General features: G+C 50.1%; 1 protein-coding gene across 1 annotated transcript in view; it reads left to right on the top strand.

Annotated features, from left to right (window-relative positions):
- Positions 1-2,286, top strand: part of LOC109378533 (granzyme B-like) — a gene marked incomplete at its 3' end in the record, with an annotated part of 9,553 nt that extends 7,267 nt beyond the window's left edge. The window contains 4 exon segments of the mRNA XM_019634882.1: positions 919-1,057; positions 1,260-1,320; positions 1,323-1,519; positions 2,164-2,286. Of these exon segments, the coding sequence (XP_019490427.1) occupies positions 919-1,057; positions 1,260-1,320; positions 1,323-1,519; positions 2,164-2,286 (520 nt within the window).
- Between the last annotated feature and the right edge of the window lie 1,295 nt (positions 2,287-3,581).

Genomic DNA, 3,581 nt, shown 5'->3' with positions numbered 1-3,581 from the left:
TTTGTATTGTCTCATCCCTTCCCCTCTCCTTCATCCCCACCCCCTCCCAACTAACAACCCTCATTTCTTCCTCTCTGTCTCTGAGACTATCTGCGTCCACTTCTCCCATCCATTCTGTTCCTTAGAATCCACGTATAAGTGAGATCATATGATATTTGTCTTTCTCTGACTGACTTATGTCATTTAGCATAATGTTCTCTAGTTCCATCCATATTGTTGCAAAGGATACTATTTCCTTCTTCTTTATAGCCTTTTTCTTCAGAGGAGATCATCGGGGGACATGAGACCAAGCCCCACTCCCACCCCTACATGGCCTACATTCGGTTCCTAGATAAGGGAAAGAAGAGGTGCGGCGGTATCCTTGTGCAAGAAAACTTTGTTCTGACGGCTGCTCACTGCAGTGGAAGATGAGGAGCAGCAGCCGGTCTACCCCAGGAACACCTACTGGGACCCTTGTCATTTCCCCAGTGGCTGCAACTCAGGTGGGATCCTCGGGCTTCTGGTAATTCAAACCCACAAAAGCTCATCAGAGTAGGAGTCTGAGGGAGTGACCACGTGATGAAAAGCTTAGAAATAGGACAGGTAAGCTGGGCTCAGAGGGTCGGAGGTAGAACAAGTGGCACAGTTGAAAAGGCAAGGACCACACTGGCCAAATCAAGCAGGGGTAGTAGATGTATTTGGGCCAAATGCAAACTCAAGCAATGTCAGGATACTGTGTGAGGGCAAGAGAGACTTTCCAGAAGCCCTACCCTCATTGTCCTTGAGAAGCAGAGAGGACAAAGTCACTCAGCCCTTAGCCCTCCTGTGTCCTCAATTTCCCCCACTGCAGACCTGACCCACCTCAGCTGTCACCTGCCTTTCACAACACCTGGGCTGTATCCCCCGACCCCCCACTCCCACAGTCTGCTCTCTGTGCAGCTCAGTCATGATCACGAGTGAAGCGGAGCACAACATCTTGGAACAGGAGAAGACCCAGCAGGTCTGCGAGGTGACAAGAGCCATCCCCCACCCAGACTATAATCCCAAGAACTTCTCCAATGGCATCATGTTACTGCAGGTAAGGAAACGTCCAGCTGCTCTTGCTCTCCTGGGTCCAGATTGTTTCTCATCCCACTGGGACCTCTCCCTTCCTTTTTTCTCATACTGGTCACCAGACAAATCCCAGGGCCTCAGTGGGGGAAGCAAGACAGTGCAGCCCATCGCGGTGTCCAGGCCTGGGGTCAATGGATGACCTGGGCTGTCTTGTCTCTTCCCATCAGCTAGAGGGGCACATCAAGTTGACTAGAGCTCTGAAGCCCTCCACCACTCCAGAGGCTAGGACTGGGTGAGAACAGGACAGAAGTGCAATGTGGCTGGCTGGGGGCACGTCTCCCCAATGTGCACATACTCAGACAAAATACAGGAGGTGGAGCTGACCATGCTAGAGCATCAGGAGTGTGAAAACTGCTTACAAGATTATTATGACCGTGCCATTCAACTGTGTGTGGAGAACATGACAGAGAAGAAGGCTTCATTTCAGGTGAAACTGAGGTTGGCTGGCTTGGTTCTGAAAAGAAGGGTGTTGGGGAAGGACAGGGACCTGGAGACCCAAGCAGTGAGGAACTCTCCCACCCTCTAGCCTGGAATCTTTCTCCCTGGGAAGACAATAAAGAACAACCAGAGCTGGGGAGAAATAGAACCTCTGAGAATTTACCGAGGCCCATGGTCAGTCAAGACATGGTCCTCCTCCAGAAAGATGAATCTGCAACACGAGAGCCCACAGTGAGGCACAGTGATAGGCAACTGTGTTCCCAGTGTGAGCAGTAGTTAAAACCAGGTGGCTCCTCAGAGCTAACACCCACTGTGGTTAATAGGCTCGTCCTCGAGTCTAAGTGTCAGCCCCAGTTGCATGCCTTCATGTTCCTCACAGTAGAGTGGAGCCCCAGTGCCCACAGCACTTATAAAAAGAGAGGATCCGAGACCTCAGGAAGGAGAGGGAGCTGCCACCTGGGGTGAATTGACGCTATGACAATGGCCAAGTTGAGGGCCCACAGCGGCCTGCCGTGGTCTGGTCGGCCACATGGAGACCACGCAAGTGGCCTTTTCTGAGAGGGGTCTTGGAATAGCAGGAAGGGCAGGACAAAGAGGAGGACTGGCTCAATCCTAACCCCTCTCTGGCTGCAGAGGGACTCCGCGGGCCCTCTCGTGTGTTACAGTGTGATCCAAGGCATTGTCTCCTATGGAAGAAAAGGTGAAACATCTCCACAAGCCTACACCAAAGTCTCAAGATTTCTGCCATCCTTCCAGGTCTTGCCACACTCATGGGGCACTGCCTGGGAGCTAAGCGAGTGTTCCAGCTCTGGGATAATGCCCATCTCTCTCAAATACACAAAACACTACACTCTGTTCTGGCATGGGCTGAACACTCTGAGATCACCTGGCCCTCAAAGGCCCATATGGCCTCTCACATCGTGTTGCACGCAAAGCATGAAGCAAAACAATCGCTGAATCACCTTGGGCACTTTTACAAGGAAGAGCAGTCTTGTCACACAGCTACAGCTTTGGAGTGGAAAGAAATCCCCACATGTAAGACTTACAAAGGACCTGGAGCCTTGACTGAAAAAGACAAAGGAAAACATACAAAGCAAAACAAAAATAGCATTTTAAAAATTTGCCAAGCCACACACTGCTTTAGGTACAAGCTTTCGTTTGAGGAAATGATTCTGTGGTTTAAAACTACTTTGAGGACCATGTTGTATGACATCGTCTTTTGAGACATGAGAGAGACACAATGTCCCAGGAGGTGGAGGCGACCAACGGAAGGTACCACAGAGGTAGGACAGAGCCTGGGCTGACCCAGGCCCTCTGGCAGCCATTCCATCAAGAGGTCTTGACAGTTTTCTAACACCTGCCCTGCGATGACTTCCTGGCATCCCTGAACAAAAGATAAGCTTCCACTCAGACAGCTCCCCAGAGAGAAAGCCGCTGGGCTCTTGTGGCAGCCTTCCTGTGACAATCATTCAAAACACTTTCCTTTGAGAGCTGAAGTCTGCTTATGGACACATTGGGATGGAGGACGGTAAGCACCTTAGACATGCCGATAACTTCAAATCTCCTGTGTCTGTGGTAGTACATCTCCCACCCCACATCACCCCAACATGGAGGAAACTATCCTTCCCTTGCTTAAAATCTTTGTCATGAACATTCAAAAATTTAAAAAAAGTAAGATATCTCTGTAACGCCTCTACTCACCAAGACTTATTTCCACAACCCCTTCTTCCCTCCAGACCCACAAGAAGAGTCAGGTGTCAGCATGGCCGCAAAGCCAGCTCCTAGAGTAGGCGGGAAATAGGCTGAAAGGAATGCAGGTGCTTGCTGTCTTGTTCCAGGAACATGTATTGGGATGGCTCTGCCTTCCCTGCCCACCACCACACTTCTGCCATACTTCCACTCTCTGTGGACTTACAGGCTCACAGGGCTTGTTTTCTGTCTTCATATCCCACACAACACTGAGTCTGAGAAATAAAGGTATTTTACCATCAAAAAAGGACACAAACCGGTTCCTTTTTCATAGGCCTCTTGTTAGACTACATTTGTCATAG

Source organism: Hipposideros armiger, unplaced genomic scaffold (assembly GCF_001890085.2).
Source record: "Hipposideros armiger isolate ML-2016 unplaced genomic scaffold, ASM189008v1 scaffold_2110, whole genome shotgun sequence".
Classification (NCBI taxonomy): Eukaryota; Metazoa; Chordata; class Mammalia; order Chiroptera; family Hipposideridae; genus Hipposideros; species Hipposideros armiger.
Note: the sequence above shows the minus strand (reverse complement) of the source record. Positions and strands in the feature narration are given on the sequence as shown.